Source organism: Rousettus aegyptiacus, unplaced genomic scaffold, assembly GCF_014176215.1.
Source record: "Rousettus aegyptiacus isolate mRouAeg1 unplaced genomic scaffold, mRouAeg1.p scaffold_m13_p_7, whole genome shotgun sequence".
NCBI classification, from domain to species: domain Eukaryota; kingdom Metazoa; phylum Chordata; class Mammalia; order Chiroptera; family Pteropodidae; genus Rousettus; species Rousettus aegyptiacus.
This window is the reverse complement of record NW_023416310.1, coordinates 65,870,629-65,897,901: the sequence shown is the minus strand read 5'-3', so window position 1 is coordinate 65,897,901 and position 27,273 is coordinate 65,870,629. Positions and strand designations below refer to the sequence as shown.

Genomic DNA, 27,273 nt, shown 5'->3' with positions numbered 1-27,273 from the left:
CGTTATAATTAACTTAAACATATATTTATAAATATATAAATAATAACTTAAAGTAACACTTCATGCTTTGCCTTTTTGAGGCTCAGTTTGAAGAAGCATTTTACTAAAATGATTTCTTTGAGTGTCATAAAATACTGTTGAGGCAGAAAGGACATCAGTGTCATTCTCTCCAAGATGATCAAGCTAGGGTCTCAGAAACTTAACAATATGTGATTACGGGTTCATCAACAACTTAAAAGCAGAAGGCAAGCAGTTGGAATGGAATTCTGGGTCTATGGCTCATATGTGACTTGGGTAGAGTCCCTTTGATAGCCATAGCCAGTAGCCCTGGGCCTCCCAATGTTGTTAGGGAGAATAATAATTAAAATGTTGATACTTTGCAAAGTATAGGGTGTTTCTTAAATAACAAGCCCTGTTATATACATTCATGTTGGTTCACTATACCTTGCTCCCTCTCTTACAAAGAGTAAACATTCTTTTAGAATTATGAAGGCTCAGTGCATGACTCAGCAGGTGACTAAGAGTAAAGGATTTGACTCCTTCATGTACATGGTACATACGGACTGTCCACACTTCACACATCAGCAGACTCCATTGTCAAGGCTTGTTTTCCAGTATCTGAAAGTCCGTGTTGGACGGCAGCCCCGTCGCCATATGCACCAGTTGGTCTTGCTTTGTGGCAATGAACAGCTTTGGTTGGGCAACTGACTTGAAGTAGTTCTTTGTTCCATGACTTTCCCAGAAGAAGAGGAGATTGGTTTCATCTTGGATGGCTTTGGGTGTCTCAGGCATCTCCTGGGAAAAGGACAGAGATCTGTTAGAGAGCAAGGAGGTGCCGGAAGGGGACTGAAGCTTGATCCATCGGCACTTGGTTTTCGTGAGGAGCAGCACGTTAGGACGGTGACTCATAATGCTATGGGTTCCTAATTCACTTGTTCATTCAGCAAGCATTTATTCCACGCCTGTTAGATGCGTGGCCCCATCTACTCATATAACAGTTGACCTCCTTAGTTAAATGGAGAGAGATCCAAATGAGTCATGAAGATTGCCAGTGACACTTGTGTCTCCCTGTGTCCTGGCGGGTAGAGTGAAATACTGATCTTGTCTTGCCTCCAATACAGGCACAGGGCGCTTTCCATCAGATCTGAGCCCTGGTGATTCTAGGACCTCTTAACATTTTGACCTCTGTGCAAATCTTATCTTTGGGAAAAGAATTTGTAACTTAGGGATGTTTATGTCCATATTTAGGTCAACAATTGAAGGTTAAAAAAACCAACACACACACATTCCCCTCCCCCCACACATTTCTTGATATATTGACAGTCAAACCCTTCCATACAATTGTTGACAGTTGTGATCTCTGAACCAACTCTCTTCATGGTTACGAATAGAATCTACAGTATTTTTGTGGAAAAGTAAAATGCAGATTCTAACTTGAGATGCTTCTCTACTCTTTTTAATCTAAAGCAACTAAATATCTTTTTGAGGTTGCCTTGGAGTTTTCAACATCAACAAGGATTTTATTTTCCAAACTTGTTCCTCTCCTCATTGTTCTCATCTCATAAATGGAGTTTCTTTTCCTCTTTTGGGGTCTGTCTCCAAAATATAACCAGATTCTGTCTCCCTTCCTCCTCTCCCAGCACTTCCCACTAGGTGACTATGACTACAACCTTCTACTTGGGCCCTCTGCTTTCTCTGTTGCCTGCCTTCTGATCTGTTCTCCATTTTAGGAAATGGAAGTGAAGTTACGACACTTCTTTGTGTGAATGAACCCTTTAACGGCTTTTCATTGTACCTCAGATGGAATCCAAATGCAAGTCTCCACCAACACTAGCCTCTGCTTACCCCTCTTCATGGTCCTTGGCTCCTAGAGTGTCCGTCTGATCTTGGAAGCTAGCCTTGGGAGCACTGAGACTCCTCTGTTTGGAATACCCTCCTCCCCGTCAGCAGCTCTGCCCTTGCCTCCCCAAAGAGCACACCTCCATCTCAGTACTCTGTCCATTTACATCATAGCATCTTGCACTTTGTGCTGGTCGTTTAGCTTGCCTGTTGTCTTTGTCCCCAATGTGAATATGTTCTCTAAGGTTAGGGACTTTCGTGCACCACTGTCTACCTAGCTGCTGGCACTATGCTTGGCAGATAGAAGGCTCCCAGTATATGACTTCATGTACATGGGCGACTTCATGAAGGAAGCTCCTGCACGACTCAGCAGACAGCACTCTCATCTCACTTGACCCAGATAGAGAATCACATGCACCATGTAAATCCTGGGTCTGGGGGCTGGATTATGCATTCACTGAGCGAGAGTCGCCTTCTTATCGGGAAAAAGCGTCGAAGACCACAGTGGGCATGTGTCTGTGAGTGTGCAGGGGCAGGTGGTAGTGGGGGTGGGGCTGGGCACCGTAGAGCAGAAGAGAGGCACAGGAGTCAGAAGGCCTGGGCTTGGGTCTTGGTTCCAGCTTTTTGCTTCATTCCCGTTGGTATGCGGTCAATCCTCTCTGATCTCAGGGGGTCTGTTTGAGTCTCTGGGAGGCAGGCCCACTCTCCCCACACCTTCACCCACATAGGTCACATGGTAGATGTCAAGGCCAAAGGTGGATGAACTGTATGGTGTTCTGGGACAGGAGGCAAGGAGGGTCAGGCAGGGAGAGGGAGGAGGAGGAAGGCACTCTAGCACTCATTTACTCTGGCCACCTCTATTTGACTTCCTCCCAGGTCCTGCTTTCAATGGCCCCGGGGCAGGTGGGGATGTGTGTGCCCACTGGGGTCATTCACACACATATATGATGTCACAAAGGCACATTGGGGTCTGAAGATAACTGACCTTCAGCAGTACAGGCTCATCTTTGTTTTGGGCGCTCAAAAAGAGTCGTGTTTCCGAGATTCTTAGAGTCACAGGAAGTAGAGAATCTTCATCTGTTATGTAAGCACCCATGTCAAATTTCACTGGTGAAGAGAAAAGCCAAAGAGAAAGTAAATGCTTTGTACTTGTATAACATCAGATATTTATGTAGATGCTGTGTGTGTGTGTGGGGGGGAGGGCGGGGGGGGGGAAGCGCATTGTTCCTGACTACAGTGTAAGGGATGTGACTTGGCATGTCCTATGTCTTTCACGGTATCAGCCATTTGTACTAGGCAACTGAATGCTTGGTTAATCTCTAGAATTTTTTATGTTGAATGAATGCTTGGGGCTGGAGATTACTTGAGTCTTTCATAAATCTTTCATAATTACCTTAGTGGGATAAGACCCTGCACTTTGTGAGGTCATGAGTTCGTAATGACATGAAATGGAGGGGTTTAGGGAAGCCGAAACTCTTGGATGTCATTAGTGACAGTGACGAGTAGATCAGTTTTCCTTAGAGAACAGTGCTTAATAAGAGCTGTAAAATCATTTATGCCCAGGGGCTCAGGGGTTCCACTTTTGGGATATGCTGTAAAGAAATAACCTCATAGGAAAAAGATTATATGTATGAAGATATTTCCAATAGAGTTACTTTTAGTGAATCCAAGGAACCAGCACAGCCTTACAATAGAAAATTCTGGTTCCATTAAATGGCAAAAACAAAAACAAAAGCATATATATTTATATGTGTGTGTGTGTGTGTGTGTAAATATATATGTAAATGTGTATGTATTGTGTGACTATGTGGGACAACTGCGGAAAAGTTAAATAGGAAGTAGGACACAAAGGTTCATAGCTGTCCCCAAGTAGGAGCATGCTAGCTTAAGCTGGCTCGCTCAGAAGGAGCCCTGCTGCTGACCGCAGGGGAACCCTAGGTCTCTGGACATGACCGTGTGTGTGATGGCTATGCCGGAGCTAAGCTGTGTGTGCTGTGGAACCAGACACGACGTCCCACCCTTAGGATCACACCCGTGGCACTGGCTGGTCTGCCTCCTGGTTATGCTATGTAGTCATGACCATGGTCCTTTCCATTTTGGCGTCTTGTCAGCCTGTTCGGCAGGCTTTCTAATGGAAAGCGAGCTCTTCAGGTGACCTGGTGTGAACCATTACTGTTACCGAGACTCAGTTTCCTCCTTTTTGAGACAGAGGGTAAGAACGGCTGGGACCCCAGAGGGAAGGACAGCATCAGAAAGCCACATGGTGTGGTGTTGGCTCTCAAGGCCGGATGCCCCAGTGTGGCATCCAAGTTGGGCCCCGCCCTCACCGGGGTTTCTGCGGGGATGACCTGCATCCTCCTGTCCTTGGAAGAGTTGTGTGGGCCAGGTATATAGAGGGGTTTGTTCTTTGAAAGCAGAAAGCTTGAGAGAAGCAGAGAAATAAGAGTGAGGGAGGAAGACTGAATTGTTTCCTTACCTGCTTGGTTGGTGTCTTGTAGTGCAGCCGCCATGAGGTACTGACCCGATGTGTCTCGAATGAGCCCCTGACTGCTTGTGTCACTCAGGGTGCACTGTTTTTTGATGACCTTGTTGAAGCTGTACTTTATGCTGCTCTGGAAGTTGTTAGGTGCCAATCGGGGCTGGATGGGTTCTGCAACCATGAGTAGTCCAGTTAGTGCCCATGCACAGACACAGATGACATGTCTGCTCTGGCACAAGCGCATGAGGTGGTTATGGAAGGGTTGCTGGGGTAATTTGTGCAGTCGGGAAAACAGTGCAGTCACCTGCAGCAGGAGAGTTGGCGCCAGGACTGTTCCTGCGGTCACTTACTCTCTCAAAACTTTGATGCCTCAGGCAGTATTTTTAAGAGATTATTTGTGTAGTTTCCTCATTTTTGCTTGTCTTAAGGTTTCTAAGTAACCAGGAAGACTGCTAAGCTTCAGGTGGCCACACTCTGAGGCAGGAAACAAGTACAAATACTACACATGTCACTGGGCGAGCATGTCCTGGTGTCTCCCGCCCCTCTGGGCAGTGCTGTGTCGCGGCAGCCCCACTACCCTCATGGCCCTATGTCACTCTGTGTCCGGGGGTCTGTTCTGAGGAAGTAGGTAGTGACAGAAATGAGGTTCATCGATGTGCACAGTCACTGTCGCATCACTTACAATGGCACCACCATCCTGGCAATCTGAAATGCCCCTGACCTGCTGCTAAGTGAATGAAGCCAGGTGCAACACCGGACACAGCGTGAAATCAAGAGAGCCAAACAGGCATGTTTACGCAAGACTGTCGGGGACGTCCAGTGTGCTGGTGCTGGCAAGCTCTTAGCGGTCGTATGAAAGATTTTTGATTCTCTTTCTTACATTTTCTTCTATTTCCTTATTTTGTAGGTGAACATGTATCAGTGTTTAGCTGTTATCTTAAAAATCTTAGGTTTAGGTTTCATGTAGAGGGCTGCAGAGTAGAGACACGGGAGGAAAATCAGGATTTCTATAGGAACCGAGTTGGTCTGCTCACACACGGTGTGACCAGGTTCCCCATGTATACGGTGAGAATGCGGGGTTCTGGTGGAGTTCAGAGGTCACATAGCCACCAGCAAATCGGCAGTATCAGCAGTGTCAACAAGGGTAGCAGCAGCAATACCGGCGACAGCAGTAGCTCCCATTTGCTGAGCGTTCGCTGTGCACCAGGGGCTTGCCAGCATCAGTGCATGTAATCTCCGTAAGTGGGGGCTTGGATCGTCTCCATTTTATGGGAGAGGAAACAGGCCAGGGAGGCACATAGCCTGCAGGTGATCACCTGCCAACAGTGTGTGTGCAGCCACGCTGCTGGAGGGCCGAGTCACATGGCCGCTGTGGTATGGCCATGCAATTAGCGCATGAGCCGGGGTTTGAGACTCAGGCAACTGCTGTTAGGGGTAGAAGTTGACTTTCTTTCCTTACAGCCTGCAGATGAATGCCCAGTTGCCCTCTTGTGCCTCTGATCCCAGGTGTTATGTGCCCTATGCTCTCTTGCCCCCATTTGCTTAAAAGTAGAAAGCAAGGGTCTTATGGCACATGGCCCCTACCTTCTTCTGCATCATTGACAATGGCTTCCAGGTCTTCACTGGTGATAAACTGATCGAAACTCAGCCGCCTCTTCTTCAGGACCTTCCCGTTGGCTGCCAGCACCACCACACTCTCCTTGAAGGTGAGCTGGGACATCTTTGAGGCCTCTGAGGTACCCAGAGACCTAAGTTTACCCCCGTGGTCCTCATGCAGTGTGTCGTAGCTTGCGTCATAGAAGGATTTCTACAGGGAAAGGAGTGGGAACTGGTAAGCTGACTGACCTTGGAGTGAGACCCATACCTGCAGGAGTGAAATTCTGCAGGCTCGGTGCGGAGGGTCTCTGCTAACCCCTGGTTCGTCAGTCCTCCCACCCCTAGGATTTCCTAGAGAGCGTGCATCTCTTGGCCAGTCTTTGGCATCCACCTGCTGAGTCAAAAATCAGATGCCATGGAACAGGTTTACAAGTGGGGCCTCAGCAGTGGTCTTCCAGGTAGGTCCTCTCAGGAGGTTAGGACAAGGCTCAGTTAAGTCAGAAATGCTCCTCTGGGGACAGCTTTTGGGGCTGGTACCAAAGACACACCAGGAAGACTTGTGAGTGGCCCGCTTCCTCTGCCTTGGGTCTGGGCTGTCACATTGGAGTACTGCCTCTGAGGTATGGAGCTGATGACTACAATATATGTATTTAGGAGACTGACCCCTGGGGAAGTGGTCTGAAGTGGCCGTCTCGGGGTGGCATCACTAGCATGCCGATGAAGCCTGGAGACTCCAGTTTTTGGGTTCAGGGAGCTCCACTCTACTTTGGGACATGTGGTGTCCATGGGGATGCCATCGGCTCAGTGCAGAGGGCCTCACTCATTGCGAACAGACACCTCTCTCCCAACCTCTCAAGAAGGCCCTGCGGAAGCACCTAGGACTCAAGCCAATGGGGCTGTCCTGTGTTGCAGGACAGCTGTGTCACAACAGCCGTCCCGCCCGGGTGGGTCACAGTCATTTGCTTACCTGATTCAGAGAGAGTTGGTCAGCATCAGAACTATATTCTTCATTCTCACTGTCAAATAAGATGATGAGAATGTCATTCTGTATATCGCTGTGGCCATAGTCACCGAGCAGCGTATTTTAGTGACACACAGACACACACAGACACATAGACACACAAACATACACAGACACACAGACACATAGACACATGGACAGATACACAGAGACATACAGATACAGACACACACACACAGATATACACAGATGCACACAGACAGATACACAAACATACATACACACAGATACATACATGTACAAACAGACAGATCTACACATAGACACACACACTGACAGACACAGACATGGACAGATACACACAGAGGTACACGCAGAGGCACACACAGACACACACAGGTGTACACACATACACAGTCACCGCTGTCACCTTTGAAAATTAAGGACTTTATACACATATATACTGGGTGACTTGTACCTTACTGATTCAAAATCAGTAACCATCAGAACTGGCTTTGACCTATTCCCATGCTTTATCAACAAAGACCGGGCTTGGCTAACTACCTGAAGAGCTGTGATTGAATTTCAGGGAAAATGTTAAGCTCCTCAGAGAAAAGAAGTACTTCTGAAGTGTCTCATTTTAGTTTTAACCAAATAGACTATGTATTCCACGTTGTTTCCACATACTCACTGAAACAGAGTTAATCGTTTCTACTTGGCAAAACATCCAGGCAGCATCTGGCTGGCCTAGCATGTGTTGGTGCATGGTGCCAGGTGGTGGGAACCTGTTTGTGAAAGTGCTCCGTGATTCACATATTTTCCTGTTACGTTTCTCCTGTGTCTGAGTGCACTCTGACTGGGGTGAGCTCTGGAGCATTTCCCACCCTGGCTTGAGCCTGGGAAGCATCCTGAGAATGGTCTGTCAGCACTCCAACCCATGTCTCTCAGAGCATGTGACCCCGGCCCAGGCTGCGTCGGAGTAGATACAAATTCCCCAGGACTCAGCAGGCCTTAAAAACAGTTTTTCTGTAATGGCTGTCTCCCTGTCAACATCACAGCAGTGTAAAATGTTGGATGCCTGGTTCCCCCGGGTCATTGCTGAGCTTGCCCTAACTTTGGGGGTGGGATGCATCCCCACTGCCTCTGCCAGTCATGGCAGCTCCTGGTTGGGTTCTGATGTGCCTGATTCCCCATCAGATGGCAAGAGAGTCTGTTTCCTACCTGTAACAATTCTTCAGGTCTTCAAAGACGTCGGGGACCTTGGCCATCTTGCCTGTGGTGCCAGCAATCCAAATGCCTGTAGGGAACCACCCCTCCTGAGCTGCTGGAGAAATGTAAGGTGTGATTTAGCCCACACGCACATCTCCATCCTTTTCACTCCCGTGCATTATTTGTATGTATACTGGGTTCCCCCAGCAACTCAAAACCTCTTGGCATCCCACCACGTCCAGCCCAGCATGTGCACACAGCAAGCATTTAGTGATGTTTGGGTGAGGTGAAAAACCCCACAGGAATGAGGAGTTTGCCTCACAAGATGTAAGAGAGAGACAGAGCCGGAAATTTCCAGTGTTTTCCCCTGGTGTTTTTTGAAAGTAGAGGTACCCAGAGGGAAGGCTTGGCTGCACTGCCTGCCCTCACAGGAAGGCAGCTCCTGTGTTCCTCAGTCCCCAATTGGAGGAAGAGTCGTTTCTTTAATCTGATTGTGATTCTTGCTCACACACCAAGCCAGGGAGGGGCCAGAAAGGAAGGAGTAGGCTTTAGCTTCAGAGAGGCAGTTAGAGAGAGAACGAACAGTCAAGGAGAAGAAGAACAAAAAACATTTTAAAAGCCGAAGATGTGAGGACATTACCTTTGCCGACTCAGGTGCCAGTGAGGTGGCCCTCAGGCACCCTGGCCTTTTGTCTCTGTGCAGTAGGCGTGGCCTTGTGCGTCATGGGGAATTCACAGGGAAGAACCCTGATTTGAATCTTTTTATGTCCATTCAATCTCATACTGGCCAAAATAATGACCTTATACTTCTTAATGCTATTTGTAGAGACTCCTGGAGCTGCCAACTTGATTCACTTATTTATTGCTTTGCTCTAAACAATTATAAACACAGAATCTTAGAAAAAGGGAAGACAAGCAGGAAACTTACCAAGTTTCTAAAAATATATTGTGGGAGAAGAAGGAGAACTGAAATCAATCACAGATATCTAGGGTTGGAGAACAGCTTAGGAGCTGTAGTTTGAGTTTCGGCCTAATTTTTTTTATGGCCCTAGGGCTGATTATGCATTGACAGAGGTGTCTGGCAGCCCCTGAGAACTAAGGGGTGGCTCTTGAGGGGAGAGGACCTATCATTTCTGAAGGGAAAAGAGGGAGGTTGGTTTGAGTAGGCCTAAATCATTCAGTATATGGGTGACAGCCACCCGGTTAGGGCAAAACAAAGGTGAGAAGGGGACAGCCAAGCACAAAGGACTTCTCCTCTTATACCTCTGGAGACCGTCACACATCCCCACGGAATGACATCTTTGGGAGAGCTCTGTGCCCTGGCCGCATTACAGCCAAGTGGCTGTCCACTGGAGCCCCCGAACAGTGTGCTCTTCCCCAGGACAGACCCCAGGCATGTGCGGGTAGCTGTGGACTTGAGGCCAGGTGGGCTGAGCCCTGCCACTGGCCAGGGGTGAGGTGCAGGAGTAGAAGTGGGGAAGGCAGGGACTCAGGTATGGCAGCACATCAGCCTTTTCAGGATTCTGAGATGAGCCCAGTTCAGGTAAATGTTTCAGATTTCTGCCTTGGAGTTTAAGCCAAGTAAATTTAAAAGAAAGGAAATGGATGGAAGAAGAGAGTAGAGGAAGAAAAAAAGGTAAAGAGAGAAAGAAAGGCCAGGGATGGCAACATAGTATAAAAGCAAAGCAGTGTAGCATTGGGCGTACGTGGCCTGAGCGAGTCACATAGCATGTCCCCTCTGGGCCTGCTCATTAAGTCCTGGGGTCAGTTAGCTGGTTGCCAAGGTCCAGCCCAGGTACAGAGGCTCTGGTTCTGACTGTTGCTCAGTCCAGTCCCCCAGTCATAGGCCTGGTGCTGTAATTGTAAACAGGAGCTAGGACGTAGCCGGCATCCTGGATGTAGGTCCAGGTTGGGCAGAGCTTGGGTGGCAAGACGGTCAATGGGGATGGTGGCCAGCTCCCTGTACCCGTGGTTCCCCTTCAGGTATTACAGGAGGTTGGTGAGGCCATGCTCTGCTATCCAGAGGTCTTATGAGGGCTGTTATTAAGCGCACTGAACGTGGGCTGCTATGGAGATGCAACTAGACAAAGTAACAACAGCACTAATGACAGCTCTGTCCCTGGGACTTGTATCATCGTCATCATGCTACCTTGGGCCACCAAAGGAAAAACAGTGCTTGTGGAAATGTTGGTTCAAAAACTTGAGCGGGGAGGATGTGACCAGGTGAAGCCTCTGTTGAGAGTATAGGTGCTGAGTTTCTGGGAGGGTGCACAGCGCCTCTTGGGTAACCCAGGAGGATGCCGCTGGCTCCACCATCAGTGTTCATTCTGTCCTGGCCGATGCCATGCTGGTGTGGAAAATTCCCTAGTGTAGTTGTTGAATTTTTCAAGGGGAGTTTAAATTCTTTAGACAACTCAGCTTGGGCCTAACCTAACTGTCGTTCAGTTAGGTAAACCAGTTGTTAAAGGAAGGACAGTGCAGGTGAAGGGTAGAGAGCGATGTCCTTGCTTGGCTCTGGGGAGCCTGTGTTCTGTGAGTGCGAACAAGGGTTGACCTGTGAGGCAGCCTCAGCACCAGGCCACCGCTTCTAGCGAACGCAGAGAGGGACATGCCAGATGCATCTTCACTGGAGCCCCAAGTGGCTTGGGCACTGTGCTAGTCCAGGGACTTTGGGTAGCTTCATGTTCCCATCTCTTGACTTCCAGGAGGCCTCAAAAGCTCTTGTTGTCATTTTTACCTAAACCATTGAGAAAAATATTACTGCATACTTATTCTGTGCCATGTGGCAGTGTGTTTCTTTCGCAAGTCACAGAATTAGATATGCAGGGGAGATGATGTGTGAGGTGGGTGAGTGGACATGCTCTGGCAGCTCGGAGTGTATGGGTCCAGAGTCACGGTGCTGTTCTTCCTTGGAAAACTGCGTCACGGTTCCCCCCTCTCACTGGCACTGTCTCCCTGGCCGTCACTTTACACACGAGAGGTGGTGGCAGTGCTCCCCATTCTCAGCTGAGGACCCTGAAGAGTGACTAGCCTCCAGTCACAAAACTGACAGAACCAGCATTTGAACCCAGGTTTCTGGTTTGGAGCCCAATCTTTTATTGTCACCACCAGTGCCAACTGACAGAGCTGGGGCAGATCATCTTAAACGTCCTTCCCGCCTCAGATACCCTGTCCTCCTGTGATTCTAGGGCTCTTTGTTTAAAAGAAGGTAGAAAAGGAAACAGTTTGAAATAGCTCCCCTCCCCATCTTCCCTCCTCCACTGAAATCTCATGGTTTTTTTTGTGACGTATAGGAAAGGGTGAAGGTGACCAGCACAGTCGAGTACATGGTTGGCAGTGGCTGGGTGGGGGCTTCAGTCATGCTCTTGCCATTGTTCCCTGAAGACAGGAAATATCTGTAAACATCTTTGTAACCGGCTTTGAAGTGCTCGCCTGTCGTGGGATCTGGCAGGGTTGCCAGATTTGGCACTCTTGCTCTGAGTCTTTGGGGTGTGGCAGCTCCTCTGCGGGTGGTGGGACTCATCTCAGGAGGAATAACGTGTGCATGAGCCAACACGTGCATACAGTGAGGCCTGGTTACAATCTACTTTTCAGCCTCATGACAGCTGCAGGGAGGAGGAAGGCCTGGGAAATCTGGTGCCCACCAGACACTAGGTCCAGGTGTGACCACGCATCACCTCTTCTCGGCTTTGAATCAGGCCTGTGAGGGAGGCATTTGTCCCACACTGCACAGAAGGCGGAGCTATGGGCCAGGAGGGGAGCAATCTGCCAAAGTCACAGGGTAACCGGTGGCTGAAGTGGGATTTGGAGCCCCGTCCCAGGCTCTGTCAGTCCTGAAGGCACCCCCTATCTGGGTGTGATCTCTTCCTTTCCTTTGTTCTATTTAGTTTCTCATTGTTTTTGCTTTGTCTTCTTTGTCTTTTGAAGGACCTAGCATGCTCTCTTGGAGAAGGAGGCACCTCAGAGGCTGTCTGGATTAAACTCTTACTTTTTAAAAGAGGAAACAGGCTCAGAGAAGGAACTCATGGCCCCAGGGTCACACAGAGAGGTCATAAGAGAGTGGGGGTGAAAATGGAAACTCACCATTTCTTGATTTCTAGTTAAAAGTGTCCTACTACCTAGAGACACAGGCTCCTCTGTGAGAGGGCAAGGAGAAAGAGCAGTCTCTCCTCTTCTCGCTTGATGTGGAAAAGGAGCTGACGGGAATGGCCTCATTCAATGAGCAAAGCCTGCCATGGTCCCCACTGTCCTGGAGCTGAGGGTGAAGATCACCCGAGTGGGTGATAAGCACACGCCATCCCAGATTTGGACGCTGGAGGAGCTTACCACTACACTAGTCTCATGAGGATGGCTGAAGGAGGAGAGAAGATCAGAAATATGGCTGACAGAAGGCAGCACCTACACATCTATCAGCAGTTACTTTAAATGTAAATAGATTAAATGCACCGGATCAAAAGACATAGTGTAGGTGGCTTACAAGAGGTTCACTTCAGATTGAAAGAGGCCGCCTGAGTGTCCATCAAAGGATGATTGGATAAAGAAGAAGCAGTACATATATACAAAGGAATATTACTCAGCCATAAAAAGAATGAAATCCTGCCATCTGCAACAACATGGATGGATGTAGAGGGTGTTGAGCTGAGCAGAGTAAGTCAGAGAAAGACAAATGCCATATGATTTCACTTACATGTGGAATCTAAACAAAATAAATGAACAAACAAAACAGAAACAGACTCATAGAGAACATTTTGATGGTCGCCAGATGGGAGCAGGGAAGGGACTCTGAAGTACAAATCGGCAGTTACAAAACAGTCACGGAGATGTGAAGTACAGCACAAGGAACATAGTAATATTGTGATGACTGGGTACAGTGTTGGGTGGGCACTAGGTTTATCGGGGGATCACTTCATAAGTATATAAATGTCTAATCACTGTGTCGTACACTTGAAACTAATATATTGTATGTCAACTGTAAGTGAAAAATAAAAAATTATTTAAAAAAATCAAAAGCACACATAGAGGCAAGTGTGGTGATAGCATGGACAGAAGAATCCCTTTTGAGCTGGTGTGGGTAGCTCCCTGGGGAAGGAGGAGGGTACACTGCAGGTTGAGCAAAGGCCAGTGGTTGAATGAATTAATGTAGGAGTGAGGAGGTGATGAAGTGATGCTGGGAGGAAGACAAGAGCCAGTGGTGGGCCGGGCCTAGGTGAACCCCTCTCAGGTCTTCGCTTGTTAACTTCAGGGGCATTCTGGGTCCTGGAGAGCAAAGGGATGCTGTGACTTAGCATAGATGGAAAATCCAAGTTGGTAGAAGGGATAGCTCCACAGAGAACTGGCAAACCCCCGTGTAGCTAGGATCCCCTCCTTGCCTGAGCTCATTTGTCCCCTATTCATGTGCTCTTTTTTTCTGCATACCCTTCCCCTTTCTTTGGAGACAGTGGTGCACAGGGCTGTGCCCCTCTCGCCTGCCCTTGGCTCTGTGCCCTGCTCTCTTCCGCTGACGCTGACGTGCTGTAAAAATGGGAGTTCACTAGTGAGCTTCCTGTGTGGCCCCAGGCGTGTCCACACCTGCCTCTCACGTTTGTTCTTGCTGGCTAATTGTTCATTACTGCTAGGGTAATTTGAAAAATATAAAGAAGAAAAGACACCCACAAATAGTTGACTACCTAGAGGTATTCACTGTGACTAATTCCCTGTACTTCCTTTCAGTCTTCCTTTTTTCAGGGTACCTATAAATTTGTTGTTATGCAAATGGCATACTTGGAGCATTTCAATAGATGTTTGCTCTCCTGAAATCAAGGGAAGGTACACATGGTAGATCATGCTCATAGAACATCCATCTGCTCAATTGTGGGATTACCCCATGAATGCCTGTCTTCATTTCCTGCTCTGCCTTGAAGTTCTAAGGGACATGTGGTTGGTTCTGGCCAGTGCCCTGTGAGCAGGAAGTGGCTCCAGTTTGTTACCCATCCAGGATGATGCAATCAAGGCCCAGCCTGTGCTTCTGTCACCTCTGACTTCCTCTGATGCAGCAACTTTGGAAGTCCTGTATCTCAGCTGGTGTGGCTACAAGTGGGCAGACGGGAACAACCTGCATTAGACTTTGCATCACTGAGAAACGGATCTTTAGCTGTACTAAGTCACTGAGATTTCAGGGTTTGTTTGTTTCTGCGGGATAACATGACTTATTCTGAGTACTCTCATGTGTGGCCACCCTTCCCTTCTCTATCACAGACTCCAAGGTGACATGTACTTTACCTCGAATTCCTCTTTTATGTAATCTGATGAACATTCCAGTAGGGCAGATCAAGGACCTAATGAGACACGTTCAGTCTAGCCAGATTCCAATTGCAGCTATAAAGATATATTATCTGTGAAAATACAGTGGCCAGTGATAAAGCTGGTACTATTGAGTTAACATCCCATATATAGATCATATGATAATTACATTAAAAACCTAACAATTATGTGGTGCTTTACAGTTTTCAAAGCATTTTTTATAACCATCAATGCAGGTACTCTGTATGGCATGAGGCCAACTTACAAGGTATGCACATTGTCAAGCAGCAAAGGTCCCATGCCCTGTGTACATTCTCTCCTTCCTCCTACTGGTTTGTGTTCCTGGCTGCCGGGCAGGGTGGCCCCTGATTAGAGCAATTGTACCAGAGAGTGGTAGACATGGCAGGTGTAGCATACAGTGTGGTTAGAGAGGAAGAGACTTGGATCTGCCTCTCACGTGACCAGCTGCGTGACCCGGGCAATCCCCACATGTCTCTGGGACCCCTTGTCTGTGAGGGAGGAAGTTAGACTGGTGACTGCTGGGTTCTTCTAGCCCTAGTGGCCCTCCCATCCCTGAGACCACCTTGAGCAATACCTGTGCTCCATGGCACCTCTGTGCTCTCGGAATGTGGCATTTGGGCATGGGGGCTTGCCCTGGACTCACTCCTTACTTCCCTGTTGTAGAACCTTCCCTGTCACATGTGCAGCGGGGTCACAGATACACACTTTTTCATTACTTCAGTGGCAAATTTGATTTGTCCTGCTGAATATGAATAGAAATAAGTTCCTTTTCTAGTAGGGGAATGTAGAGCAGTTGCTGATAAATTAGAAGGAAGTGGCAGTTTGCCTCCTGTCCCTGCCTCACGGACAGGCATGGCATCAGAACCCCGGGCAGAAGTGGCTGGACTGCATTTGCCCCAGTGAGTTCCCTACTGTGTGATGACAGCCATCCCTGTCCACACAGATGAAGGAAGGGCCAGGACAGAGAGGGGCAGGTGGGAGGGGTGACTGGAGAGGATGCCGAGAAGTAGTGCGCCTTCGTGGGAGATGCAGTTCGGCTGTGTCTTGAGAAGTTAGATTCAAGTAGAGACAGGTGTTCCAGTGAGGAGGGCAAGCAAGGGCATAAGACACAGCATCCACATCGGTGGCCCTTCCTGTGGGGACATGGGCAGGTTACACAGCCTTTAAAGCTCTGGTGGCCTCATCTGTAACTGGGCCAGTGGTTTTTCCTTCCTAGGGTTTGGGAGAGTTGAACATCTAAGACTGCGTTTGTGTGAGTGTGCAATTAGAGGATGTCCCTTTCTTCTCCTGGATGTCTAGCATTGTCTCCTCTCCACCAGTTGCTTGGGCTGTCCCCTCCCCCCATGTGGAATGGGAACACAGACTTGCTGCCAGCCATATCAGGTGTGGCCACAAGTTGGGGTATAGTCGGAGGGGTTCTGAGGACAATGCAAGCTTGTCCATAGTGGACACAGGAGGCTGGAATAACTGCCCAGTATTAGTCTGTCCGTCCATTCACGGAAGCCATGCTTGGAGCCAAGGACTGCATGGCAGTGAAGATGGCCAGAGTCCTGAGTGTCCCGGAGCGCCTCTGCTTGTGATTGTGGGTATACTGAGAGAGGGATGCTGTGGGGTCCATGGGAGTAGGGGAACTTCGTCTAGGCCGAAGGTCACAGAGAGCCCCTCTGAGAGCGGCATGTGGGTTGGAAGGGTAGGGCGAGTCAGTGGAAGGTGCAGGTGGATATGGGGAAGGAGGGTTGCACGTCAGTCCATGGGACCTGCGTGAGCCTGGGCTCCAAGCTCCAAGGACCGACCATGGCGGGTTAGAGAGGCTGGAGGAGGGCCGGTGTGGCAGAGGCTGAGGCAGGGACCTGGTGGCAGGAGACAAGGCCAGGGAGGGAGCCAGCGCTGGGTCTCTCAGGCAATGCGCGAGCATGTTAAGGCTGTCGGATGTATCCTGAAGGCAGTTTTGAGATGTTTTAAGCGGGAGAGTGGCCAGATTAGATAAGTGTTTTTAGCCCTTGCCTGTTTGGAAAAAAAAGTGCATCTTGCTGCCAGTGTTAATTTAACATCACATGTAGGAAAGCTATGTTTTCTACAATTTACCATTTTCAGCGATCAAGAATTACTGTATTTCTAAGTTACCAAATGGAAATACCACTGCTAAAACCACAGTGCTCTAAATGAAAGGATGTCCGTTGTTTCCAACAACTATTGATATGATAGAGTGATGCAAAAATAATGACAAGAGTGAGATATTTCATGGCAAACTTTGGGGTGAGGTTAGGACTATAATCCGTGAGTTATTTTGGGGTCAGTGCTGCAGCCGCAAGCACCACTGGTGAGTATTCTAGGCGCAAACGGGAGATGGTTTAAATGGTATGTATGTGCGGGTTTCGGGGCCGAAGGCTGTCTTGTCCAGCTGAGAGCTGAGGGTGGCAGGGCCTTGGTGGTGGCATGGAGATGGAGCGAGGGATGCATCAGGAGGCAGGGTCGGCATGACATGTGACTTGGTGTGGGCGTGGGGATCAGAAGTCACCACTGAGATGGTCGATATAGTTGGGTGACACCTGTTCTGGGAGGAGCGTGAGGGATGCCCAGGCACCATGTTCTAAGAGATAAGGTGGATGGGTGATAATGGTGAGTGGGGAGCGGGGCGAGGGCAGTGCGGGCACTGTGAGCTTACAGTTCAGAGAGGTGGTAGCCAAGCCAGAAGTATGGACTCCTGAGTGCTGAGGTCTCTGGTGCAGCTGGGGCGATGTGGGTGGTGAGGCACCCTGTCAGGAAGTATGGGCACCCAGGAGGGGGAAGGGAGGCAGAGCTGGGGGAGGGGACACGGCATGGGTGACCTGGGCGTGAAGGGAGGCCCTGGCTCGCCCACGGAGAGATACTGCTGCTTCTGCCTCTTTTGCCTTTTCAGCCTTTTCAGCTCTTCCTTTTCTACCAGTGTCCTGCTCTGCTCCGCACTTGCTCTGTTGACCAAGAGGAAAGGGGTCCGATGAAACCTTTGATGCAGAGTTTCCAGGCCCCAGTGTGCTGCAGCTGGCAGTCACTTATGCCTTTTCAAAGAAGAGCTGGAGAAAGAGGTCTGGCCTTGGCCTGGGAACTCTGCCTTTGTGAGGGCTGCTGACCCACTTGGAAAAGTCAGGAAATGGGCCTAAAGGTGGAACGTGGTTTAAAATTGTAAAACGGTCAGGTGCTGTGCGCGTTATCCTGTACCCGAATGAGTGACCACAACACCGTTCAGACTGGAGGTGGGAAGGTAGAGGAGCGGCACAGCATCTGCGAGGCAGACAGCAGTGTCGGAGTCGGGAGGTGAGGGAGCCCGGGCCCTGATGGGCTGGCAGGGGACTGGGGAGGGGAAGACAGCCTGGGGGCTGTGGCAATAGGACCTGCGGGGCACATCTAGGGTACATAGGGAGGGGGCCGACATGGTGGGGCCCCGGTGTGGAGGATCACAGAGGGTGGATGCCTGGGCGACAGCGGGGTGTTGACACTGGACAGCAGGAATAGAGAAGTCTGGAGGAGGAATGGTTTGGGGAGCAAAATGATGATTTAGGCTCTAGGCAATCTGAGTCACCACTCAGGGGAGGCTTGACTGAGTGGACGGTGTTTCCTTGACTTGTCCACAGTCGTCAGTTCTGCTTTGTCCGTGGGCCTGGGAATTTCTACAGTCTGGCACCAGTGGCCTTGCAGAGTTTGGAAAGAGAGGGAGTTAGTTCATAGAAATGAAGTGAAAAGAGGGGAAGTGAAAAGAGAGGAAGTGACAGATTCATCGTTTCAGGTTTCAGGAGGAAACAGCCCCTTCTGACCTTCAGGCCAAGGTTTCCTCCGAAGTAGTGAGTAGCCCATGGGTGGTGGATGACGCTGCAGACACGGAACAAGGGGGAGAGCGTGAATAGAGTAAGTGGTGTTCAGGAACAGTGAAGCTTTGGAAAAATAAAAAATGAAAAGTTTACATTCCCTTCTTCAGACCAACTTAAATTCTGAGTAAGTTAAAGGCTTAAACATAGCAAATGAAATCACAAAATTACCAGAAGAAGAAAAAGGCAGGCTGGCTACCTGTAGTGGCTATGGAGGGCTATGACCTATCCTTTTGTCCTTTCTCCTTTCACTACAAAGAGAGTGACCTGGAGCAGGAACGCCGCTGTCAAAGGTAGACGTGCTAATGAGTGGAGGACAACATTTTGTTGAGAAGGGTACAGCAGATTTCCCGCCTTGCACAAAGAGCTTAAGAAATGCATTAAAACTCTAGAAACCATCTAAGACATGAAACACTGGGTTCAAAAAGTCTTGGAACAACGGCAAGAAGGCTGTCATTTTAGAAAATGTGGAATTCCCCAAACTGTTCTGTATTTCCCCAGCGTGTGACACTTGTCCTCTTCTGATGAAACAGAAGCTAGAGTCACACAAACTGTCCCAGCAGCCGGCACCGCTATCACTTGCACCCACACATCTTGCCTGTTGCCAGGTGTTCCAAACGTGTTATTTATGGGGATTCTCCATGGGCTGTGTGACCCTCATTGATGGCCCAGGTAGAGAGCCTGTATAGCCAGAAGAAGCTGAAGCAGGTTTGAAAGTTGACGTCAAGGACATTGCCATCTACCAAAATCACTTGAACTCCAATGTGGCAGCTCTGGCCAGTGGTAAAATCCACAGTCCCAGCTTACCTCGGGCAGGGGAGGGTCCCTCGGGGTGGCGCTTTGAAAAATGGACACTGAATCAGGGTGGTGCTGAGGTTCCCGCTGAGTATTTAAGGAGGAAGGAGGCTGTGCTGCAGCCAATCTGGAAACCTTCGAAAAGGAGCACTGAGCAGGACAAAACTAAGTGCCTCTCGGCTTCGGGCACGCCGCATGCTAACTGACAGTCATGTGCTGGTCACCTCTGGCCCTGTTTGCTCAGATGTCATGATGCACCGGTCTCCATGATGAAGTTTTCTCTGCCAATGGGGGATGCATCCAAGAGCTGGCACCAGGACAGTTTCACAGAAACAAACACACTGCCAAAGTGGGAAAAGAACCGAATTGGAAGTTAAATTATGCTGACAATATTAGGGCACGTTTTAGATCATGGAATTTAATTCCCGTTCCAGTGGAGCTGCAGCACACCCAGGGGTTAGTAGCTCTGTCTGCCAGCACGTGGTGCAGAGTGGTCTGCTGAGGCTGTCCTGGTGCCATCGTGCAAATCTGTCCATCTGCCATGGCCGTTTTTCCCTCCTTCGCTGGAAGAAATGACTGTTTCTTCAGATGAAGACCAGTCGAATTGCTGGTGTTTGTCCTGGGCTTTTTATGTAAAGACACGAACCTTTGAACACTGGAACCCACTCACCCTGCACAACACTTGCTCTCCAGTGGGCAGGGTGCAAGCTGTCTATGGCTGAGGGTGCCGCATCCAAGGATACTCCCCTGGGCTTCCTTGCCGGTGCCCGCTTAGTGAGTAGGTGGCACTGCCATGCAGGTTACCACCATTTCCCTCATTGGTTCCTTTTCACAGGCCCCATGTACTGAATTAGCTGAATTGGGGGCGTGTGTAGTGTAGCTGTGGCCAGTTCTCGCTGACACACTCTATCTCCAGGAGTGAAGGGTACATGCCTTTGTGTAGCCTGTATGCCTGTGCTGGGTTTTGGCATTTTCCTAATGGCTCAATTAATGGCTAGCCTATTTATGGTTATTGGTTTTAGGAGACTTGTGTGGGGGAGAAGAACATTTAGTTTCAAAACTAACTGAATCATGTTATTTGATCAGGATAGAATTATACGAGTTTGAAGCCTGCTGCAAACTTCTAGTGATATATTTATGACAGATATGTCACTGCATGTTGGAAACCAGCAAGAATCCAGTAATCAACCAAAAAAAAAAAAACAAAAAAAACAAAAAGCCCCAAAAAACTGAATAGCCAGCGTTGGAGATTTTTAAAAATATTTTTTGTTGTTAGCTATATTGAGTTAAATAAAAACAAAGAACAAGAAAAGAAGGCAAATATTTACTTAATCCTGGAGATAAAGTTTCTTAGCATGAATTTCTAAAAGTGGAATTATAAGAGGCTTACAGTGCTTTATTGCCAAATTGTATTCAAGGGAGATTGTGTCCCTCACACCGCGAACCACGTTGCATGAAAATGTCCACTTCCCCATGCCTGTCACAGTGCTGGCTAGTTTCCCTTTTAACAGTTTTTATTAATTTCCTGTTAACAACTTTTACCCTTTTTAAATGAAGGGGTCAACCTCTTGTTTGCTTTTGAGAGCTCTTTGTAAAATAGTAATGTAAACTCATTGACACAGATGAAGTAAATATGTTTTGGCAATTTTGGTCTGCATTTCAGTTCCTGGGCAGTATATGTATTACGATTCAATTTTATAAAAACACAAAAGACTGGCTAGATATATACTAATATGTCAACAACAAATATTTTGGCAGTGGTATCGCAGATGTCATGAATTTTCTTCCTCGTGCTTTTCTTTATTTAAAAAAATTTCTGTAATAAGTGCATATTTTGTTATAATAAGAACAACATTTAAAACATATTTCAGAACATTTCTGTCCTTGAGGACATCCTCTCTTGGGCCCTCTTCATTGGACACATGGTGGCATTGAGAACCAGACCCCTGTGGACCAGCTCTCCCAGTCTGTCCCTGTGTAGCAAGCTCGCCCATGCTCAGCATTCTGTGCGCTTCTGGGCAGTCGCCCTACCCAGCTCTCTCAGCACCAGAAGTCAGCCAGGCCCAGGGCCCACCCTTTATTGCAGTCCCCCTGCTTTGTCTAATGCAATCTCTGCTAAGGTCTGATCATGCATTTCCTGTCCCAGCTCTTGGGTCTCATTAAACAAAGGCCTTAGCAAACTCCTGCACCTCCTAGACTTTAGGCTGTGTTTCTGGCACAGCCTCCTCCTCGGCATGGGACTGAGTGCCTCCTACTGCATTCTTGCAGGGGCGGGACTGCTGTAACCGTGCCAGCACTCTGTCCCTGGGAGGTTCTCCCTTCTATGCAACCAGACCTGCTAGCTCCCCTGTGAGTCCACCTGTTTGTCCACAATGTGCCCTCAAAGGTGACGGGTTCTGACACTGCAGGACAGCCCTCTGCAGCGTGCCTCCAGTCCCTCTGACTGCTGGTCCCACCGCTTCTTTCTTAAGCCCTCATGAGCCGGTTCCTGTCTGTGGTGCAGGCTCTGTGCGTGGGCCCCTGGATTAGGGCTGAGTCCTGGGTGCTATCGGCAAGGATGGGACCTTCCTGTTCCTCATAGTTGGGTTTTTGTCACTCGCCGATGGAGCAGGGTGACTGGACTTTCCTCCTCTTCGGTCCTTGGCAGCCTTGTCCCTGGAGGCCTGGCCTAGGCGTCTGGCTGAGGGTTGGCTGAGGATGAGAGAGAGGCCGTCACGGGAGCATGGAGAAACACCGTGGTTTTGGGGTCCAATCGGTTGGAGTTTCTGTCACCTTACATGGTTCAGCTCTTCTTCCCTCATAATCTAGCTGTGAAAATCAGACAAATAGGAATTTCCTAGTGAAAAATAAGACTCAAAAACATTCAAGTTCCCTTCCTTTGTGTCTGATGGAAATTTCTATGACATGTTGTAGCAAGATCTTCTCTGCTGGCTGCGTAATTTTCATCATCATAAGCTTTGACCAATCAGTTATTCCAGTGTTCCCATTTTACAGATAATGTAATTGATCTCCTGGGAAGTTAAGCTAGTTGCCTCTGGCTCAAAGTATTTTACCAAGTGATTGCCCAGCGCTTGAGCCCCGCCACCTCCTCAGCTCCACCCACCCTCTGGCTGTGCCCCTGTCTCAGCGGTTGTGTGTGTCCCTTCACTGGGCACGCTTCCACCCGGTGGAACTACCGGCTCAAAATGAATTCCATTTACTCTAAAAGGATCCATCACACAAGTGTTTCCTCTATGCCCGGCACAGTTCTGGCTGCCAAAGAAGGTGCCAGGGTAGCTCTAGACTGTTGGGGCTCGTTACACATGACGTTCCAGATACAGGGCAGGGAGAGCCAAAGAGGGAGGGGCAGGGGACTTGCACTGTCCCACCTGGCCTCAGGGCAGGCCTGCAGGGCAGGCGGGGGGCTGACTTCCACAGAAATAGGTGATGTTCTGCCCCCTCCCGCCTGCAGCTCACATTAAGGACAGCATTGGATTAGTCCCAACAGCACAATGGACATTGTATCCTTATTGTAGTCCACTTGTCTAATGCAATCTCTGCTAAGGTCTGATCAGGCATTTCCTGTTCCAGCTCTTGGGTTTCATTGTATCCCAGTGCTCTATCATGCTTGTTTCACATGTGTAGACCTGCACACAGAAACACACTCACCAACACACAGACATATATACATGGAGACGCACTCACACAGACACACAGATATGTACGTGGAGACACACAGACACGCAGAGATGCAGAAGCACACATAGACACACAGACATGCACGCAGAAGCTAACGTTTCTTTTCTCTTTAATTGCTACTCTTCCGAGTAAGGGTGGTGAGATAGATAGTCACATGTGGGACTGAGGTTTGGTTTTGAATGTAAGTTGGAAGTTTTGATATTGATGGGGTGAACCAATCTAGAAGCATTTTAGTTATTGAAATGAAACTGTTGAGACTTTTTCTTCTTTTAAAATCCAGCTTTGAAAAATAGTACAAAATAGTACACTTCTGTTATTTTATGTGTGTCTATTTATTTAAATCAAATTTCTGCATGTAAGTTGTCCAATAGTTCTATGAGATTTGTTACAGAAACCTCAGATTCCAGCCTTCTCCATCTCTGCCGCTTGGTATTTAATGCTTGTTCTGTGACAATGTGCTCATTTTATTGCTTCTTGGACTTTCAGCTTTAGGCATTCGCGGCATCTTCCCCACTTTGGAGATGAGGACTGGTCCTGCCCCAGGTGCCAGCACCGCACCTAACTTCCACTTCCTGGCCCACCAGTCATGCGTGGATTTTCTCAGGTCAGTGATGGGGGTTGTCCTGTTTTGAAGGTGTAAGCACTGTTCGGGGTTGAGGTATTTGGTGAACTCGGCACTTTTCCTTGCCAGTCCCATATTCTGTTTTCCCTCAGTGACCATCCTCTTTCACTGTGGAATTTGTATGTGCTCAGCATTAGGGCTGGGCTTAGTTTCTAGTGGCCGTGAAAGCCAATGTAAGTGATGAACACAAAGTTGGGCGCAGGGCCCTGTGGGAGGCAAATGATGGTCCTGAAATGTAAGCTCCATCAGCTTCACAGTAAACCACTTCTGATTATCATTGATCCAACTCCAAATCCCCACTGATTGTCCTAATTTCTTCTTCAGACTTTCAGACGTCCTGAGAAAGACTGCTAAGGCTCCACTGCCAAGCCTGGTATCACCAGGCTCCTTCATCTTCCCTGCTTTGGACCCCTTCTTGTTCCATGGGTCCTCTGTCTTGGTTTACCCTTTTTAGTGGGTTCTTGGGAAAAGATGCCTGAGGAGTGAGTACTTTTCAGGTACTTGTGTGTCTGAGAACGTCTTACTCTGTGCTGACATTTGGTGGATGGTTGGGCTGGATGTAGAATTCTAGGACGGAATTAATATTCCCTCACGGTTTTGAAGACATTCCTCTATCTTCTTCCAACTTCCACTATTGCTGCTGAAAAGTCCGACGCCATGCAAACACCCAGTTATTTCCATGAGGCCTTTGTTTTCCATCTGGAATGTGATAGGGTTCTCTCTTTGTCTCCAGTGTTCTGAGATTTCATAGTACACTCCCTTTTCATTCATTATGGTAGACAGTCAGTGGGCCGTTTCAGTCTGGAAACACATGTCCTTCCTCCAAGTTCCAAAAACTGTACTGATTATTTGATTAAGTGCCTTTCCTCTCTGTTTCTCCTCTTTTTTTCCCCCTCTGAATCCTCTGTTTTCAGCTTCTCAGTCTTCTAGATCTGTTTTCAATGTTGTTATTGCTCCTGTCCTATATTCTAAGTCTTATCCTTCTGTGTTATCTTCTGGGAGCTTCGCTTAACTTGACCTCCCAGTTCTCTCCTTCAGGTCTCATTTCTTATGATATTTTCTTGACCTTTGAATATTCTCCCTTCCCCACAGCACTTTGTTCTTTTTTTGTGGTCCTGTGGTGCCACAATCTTATCACCCTGAGGGCATCTCTTTCTCACAGCCCTTTTGTTTTCAAGCTTCCTTTTCTTTGTGGGATCTCTCTCGCCTCTGCATTTGCGTTGTGATTTTTCCGTTTGGCTGGAAACTTTCGGCAGGTTTGTGGTGCCAGAGCACACAACACAGCTGGCAGGAAGGCTGAGGCCTAGGGGCTGTGAGTGTCCGTAGTCAGGGACCTCTGACCACGGGGACAGGGAGCCCCCTCAGCGCCATGCCGGGCTCTGCCTAAGCCGAGGCACCGCCAAAGCCTGAGGACTGTGTCCCTTTGTTACACAGGGCGGCCAAGTGGCCGATGGGTAATGTCATGGAGAGGCATCCTGGGCAGGCTTGGGACCCAGGCTCAGGTAGGTACTGCAGAGTCCTCACTGGTGACCCCTTCACACCGGTCTAAAGTCCCCGGAGGAGGCAGGTAGGGCTCGGTCCCCACTCTCAGGGACTCCACTGCGGTCTCTCTGTAAATGAGAGAAAACCCATTACGGCACCATTTCCTTCTCTTTCCTTGAAAGTTTAAAGGTCACCGTTTCCTTCTGCAGAGGAAGTTCCACGAACATCCCGCCTCCGGCTTCAGTAAGAGCCAGAAGTCAGGACTCCGCAAACCTTGTGTGGGAATTCCCGAGGAAGTGGCAGAGTGGGGTGGGGACTGATTATAGAGTGATGACTCAGTGGCAGTGTAGGGACCAGAATCCCTGCAGTCTCGGGCTCCTCAGCCACCCAGCCTCCGGGTGTTTCCAATGACAGACTAGGTGTTAAGGGGGGGAAATTTTCAAATGGCCAACTTCTGCTTGCTTGCTTAATGTTTAACCAGAGTATAGTTCTAGGAGATATTCTGTGCAAAGATATGCTAATGTTAAGGGTGTAGTCATCCTGTGCAAAGATATGCTAATGGCTAATTCCTGCTTCTGTAAACCTGCTTGCTTGTTTAATGTAATTGTAGGCTTTATAAGCGACCTCCTCTGAAATCTTGGCACTGACTCTCTAGTGGGGAGAGTCAGTCACCAGCTGGCTAATAAAGGCTCACAATTCATCTCAATTAGCTCTGTGGGTCTTAAATTTGATTGCGCCACAACAAAGGCAGCTGTAGGTGGATGAATCTGTCTTCCAGACACGAGCCTCCACCTACGGTTTGCTCGGGGCCATCTTTACTTGCCTTGGGATGGCTGATGCCAGTGTCCGATGTCACACTGGGAAAGGGAGACATGCGGGCATCTAGGCTCAAGTCTCATCCCCCTGTGACAACAAATGGGGTGAGTGTCAAATGTGAGAATGGTGCACACACTGGGCGAACCTCAGCTGCCTCTTGCGAGGTATCATCAGGGATGTATGTGCTCTGGCCGTCCCTCCCACCCTCTTCAGGCCAGTGACCCAGAGCTTACTTTCTGTGATGGTGGGAGTTTGTCACAGCGCATCATGCAACCAGCTAGGATCCCCGAGCCTCCCATGTCCCCCATCTGTCCTCCATGTGAGTCTGGAGAAACAAGACGCCCTGCCGGCTGAGCTGCCTCTGTCACAGAGGCGATTTCAGGAGCGCTGCATGTCTCCAGGTCCTACGTTTTAAAACGACGGAGAGACCCATGGCCAGAGCAGGGCCAGAAGACCCCGCCCAGAAGGGTGGCAGTTCGGGGCACTAGCGCAGTGCATTGGGTTGGGGGGAAGGCAGGGGAGAGGTGCTTACTCGTGCCTTGTATGTCCAGCCCTTCCTCACTGAGAACCGAGGCAAGCAGTCTGGCCACATGGAACTTCCTGCCTCCCCACCCCGTCACCACAGACACGGCGGCCCTGAGGACGACCTCTTTCTTTTTCAGCTCTGGCTTTCTCTGCCTCCGGCCTGCTCAGGACTTTCGTCTCATACCACCGACCCCCTCCTGCCACCAATTCTGAACGTGCCCTGATGGCTGCCCTGCCGAGGAACCCCCCTGGACGTGTATCCCTCTCCAGCCACCACCAGCTTTCGGTGTTCCTTTCCAGAGACTCGCACTTTTATTTGCTGTCTCCACATCTGCATCACGCAGTTCTTTCTTCACTCTGCAGCCACCATTGCTCTGAGCCTCTCGTGCCCAGGCCACCACCAACCTTCCTCTGGTGCTACTTCTCTGTGCTCATCGCCACATCTCTTAGCAGTACTGGGGGCAGGTGGCACTTCCTCCTTTTTCAGGTGCATCCTTGCTTTGGTTCCTGTGACACCCATCTCCCTGGCTTTCCTCCTGCTTTCTCCCTGCCCTGCCTGCCCCTTGGTCACCCTTGCTGGCACTCCTGGCAGACTTCTCGGTACCAACTTGTCCCAGGCTCGCTCAGGGCCTGCCTTCTCGGTAGGCTTGTGGAGTCATATGGCTTCCTGCACCTCTGTGTGTTGTCCAGTCCTGGCTCACGCCTGCACCCTGTGTGTTCTGTCTGAGCATAGATGTGCAGAGCTCTCCGACTCCCTGATACCCTCCCTTACATGTCCCATCGCTGTCTCCAACTGAGCATGTCTGAAGCAGAGCCCTTGATTCGCCGCTTGCTTTGAGCCTGGCGCTCTCCTGGGTACCCCAAGAGTTACCCCGTGTTCTGCTGGGCAGCCTCAGAAGTTGTCCTCATCCTCACATCCAACCTGCCAGGACAACCTTGACCTCTGCCTGTAGATTGGTGTCCCGGACCTTTGTTCTTTCTTCGTTCTCTGCTGGTGGACCAGGCCACCATCACCCCTGGGTGTGCGGCAGCCCCCTGATTGGCGGCTCAGCTTTCATCTCTGCTCCTGTCGGGTCTATTCGTCACTCAGAGTTGGCGCATGTTTTAAAACATAAATATCATAATGTTA

The 27,273-nt window shown here is 49.1% G+C and overlaps 1 protein-coding gene and 1 long non-coding RNA gene across 15 annotated transcripts in view; one reads left to right on the top strand and one right to left on the bottom strand.

Annotated features, from left to right (window-relative positions):
* Positions 1 to 25,512, top strand: part of LOC107514935 — a 43,444-nt gene extending 17,932 nt beyond the window's left edge. For 11 of the 14 annotated variants that reach the window (XR_004952048.1, XR_001597927.2, XR_004952045.1 and 8 more), the window contains 2 exons: positions 23,192 to 23,303; positions 23,646 to 25,512. This is a non-coding gene — a long non-coding RNA (uncharacterized LOC107514935). Of the gene's footprint in view, positions 1 to 23,185; positions 23,304 to 23,645 lie in introns of all 14 variants that reach the window. The other 3 variants (XR_001597923.2, XR_004952051.1, XR_004952050.1) reach the window with 3 other exon arrangements.
* On the bottom strand, positions 63 to 8,199 carry IL1A (interleukin 1 alpha). The gene is made up of 6 exons (XM_016153130.2): positions 8,097 to 8,199; positions 6,882 to 6,930; positions 5,903 to 6,125; positions 4,316 to 4,489; positions 2,825 to 2,946; positions 63 to 795 (listed from the first exon to the last, which is right to left on the bottom strand). The coding sequence occupies exons 1-6, from the start codon at positions 8,141 to 8,143 to the stop codon at positions 598 to 600; spliced, it is 813 nt and encodes a 270-aa protein (XP_016008616.1). The 5' UTR covers positions 8,144 to 8,199; the 3' UTR covers positions 63 to 597.
* Positions 25,513 to 27,273: the final 1,761 nt, after the last annotated feature.